The sequence below is a fragment of the Asparagus officinalis genome, chromosome 9, assembly GCF_001876935.1.
Source record: "Asparagus officinalis chromosome 9, Aspof.V1, whole genome shotgun sequence".
NCBI classification, from domain to species: domain Eukaryota; kingdom Viridiplantae; phylum Streptophyta; class Magnoliopsida; order Asparagales; family Asparagaceae; genus Asparagus; species Asparagus officinalis.
This window is the reverse complement of record NC_033802.1, coordinates 58,800,098-58,802,177: the sequence shown is the minus strand read 5'-3', so window position 1 is coordinate 58,802,177 and position 2,080 is coordinate 58,800,098. Positions and strand designations below refer to the sequence as shown.

Sequence of the window (2,080 nt, the reverse complement as noted above, 5' to 3'; positions counted from 1 at the left end):
ACCAATCAACAATTAGGGATACGAATACAGATATGCCTTGGTAAGAAAAATTTATAACCATATCCACTAAAAACAGATGCGGATGTGCATACGGATATATAAGCAAATATATATTTGGATACAAAGCGGATATGAGAAAACTAGATAATATTAGGGAAGAAATATAGTTCTTATGATGCGAAACAGTTCATTAATATGTTTTTCATATCATTAATGTGTTTTTCATATCTCAAGAGTCAAAGATTATATCTTTTGATCATCAAAATTAATTTGGATCAAAATTAATCTCAAATTTATTAGTCTAAGGATTAAAACAGTTGCAACTATATGACAAACATATACTCAGAATTTTTGGTCATGAATCTAGAAATTTCACTACATATGTATCTCTAATCATATCTGAGGACTATTCTGAAATTTTCTTAAATGATATATGCCTCTGGCTATAATATATATTGTTTAAACTGTCTATACTACATGTTGTTAAAAATTAGACATTTCATTCAAAAAAACAAAACAAAAAAATACATTTTAAATAACGATCATACAGTATTTAGAGCTGCCTAGTTCTTGCAAAAATGGTACAATAATAATAAGGGGTTTTTACTTTGAAACCCAAAAGTTTACTTCCAATTACCAAAAAGGGATGTTGGAGAATCCTTTTACTCCATCGACGCATTATTTCAAGCTATCCAAGGATCAATTTCAGCAAATCAAAACCAAATATTCATGATTTGGGCATCAAAACATCCCAACACAATACAACTCAAGATGATAAACTCCTAGCTACTTCTTTACAGGACTCACACGGTCCTCCGACCAAAAAGACAGCACCCCATGAACACAAACACTAGAAACACGCATCATCTGCAGCACCACAGAATTGAATAGCAGCTGGTAAATTTACTAAGCAAACAAGCTAAGAGTAGATGTGGACCCCAATGGCAATGAGAAATATAGTGATGAGCCCAAAATAGATGACCGCGTGCACTAAAATGGAGATGCCCGTGGTGTGAAAGCTGTTGAACTCGACAATTCTGGTCCTCCCCGGGATCTGAAACAAGAGCCCTGGCGTTAGAAGCACAAACAAGACCGTTGCTATCACCACTGGGCCCCAATCTGCCATTTTTCCTCTCTCTCTCTCTCTCTCTCTCTCTGAAAGTTCTGAAATTTTGCAGAAGGGATCGAGGAGATAAATCAGAGAAAATGATGACACTGAACCCCAAAAAACTCCAATATCTCCATCTGGAAATACATTTTTATTTGGACTTCGGATACGGAGCAAATTTGTCACGCTCCAAAATAGTAATAGATACGTGTCGGGACCCAACACGACACGTGCCTGCCTCTTGGGCTACCGGTTGCTGGATTGCCACGGATCTCAAAGGTGCCAGAAAAAAATAACCAAACAAAGCTTAGGCAGTGCGTAAGTAATAAAGAAATTAGAAATAAATTCCTTTCAAGCGCTCTCTGGTCTCAATCGTGACAGAGGGACGGAGAAGGAAAGGGAAAAATTACTCCTCTCTTTTACATGGGTTAATCAAGTGCAAATTCTATATCTGATTCTATACTATCACTAGCAAGTACGTGGGAGTCCCCTCTTGATCAGAATTGTAAAAATTATAAATTGAGAGTTATTATAGACCCCCTCTTTTTAGGATAGAAATCCTATGTTGGCGTCTGTGGTTAAATATGGAATAAAATAGATAAATATCTTAGAGAGCTGAAGTGATATATTTTAAAACTTTTTCAAGATTAGCTGTTGTGCGTTTATGAAACGTTGTGCTTAAAGCAATATTTGGCCTACTCCTGTGCAAGAATCCCAAGACCAAACTGCTTTCAGGAACAGCAGTACAGTACTCTGATGTGCACCGACACAGTACTGTTAAGATCTCATCGATCTATAAGACCTTTCGGTTAATGCAAAGATCTCCTCTATCTGTTAAAACCTTTCGTTCAATAACCTTTCGGTTCAATAACTTTTCGGTTCAAGCAAAGATCTCCTTGATCTGTTAAAATCTTTCGATTCAATAACCTTTCGGTTCAGACAAAGATCTTTCGATCTGTAAAAACCTTTCGG

General features: G+C 36.3%; 1 protein-coding gene across 1 annotated transcript; it reads right to left on the bottom strand.

Moving 5' to 3' along the window:
• Positions 553–1,256, bottom strand: LOC109824267. Its single transcript, XM_020390828.1, has one exon. It carries the CDS (start codon positions 1,124–1,126, stop codon positions 920–922), a length of 207 nt encoding a protein of 68 aa, XP_020246417.1. The 5' UTR covers positions 1,127–1,256; the 3' UTR covers positions 553–919.

Bases quoted from the DNA above. Each gene is read 5' to 3' on its own strand.
- LOC109824267 (XM_020390828.1), bottom strand. From the start codon at position 1,126: ATGGCAGATTGGGGCCCAGTGGTGATAGCAACGGTCTTGTTTGTGCTT.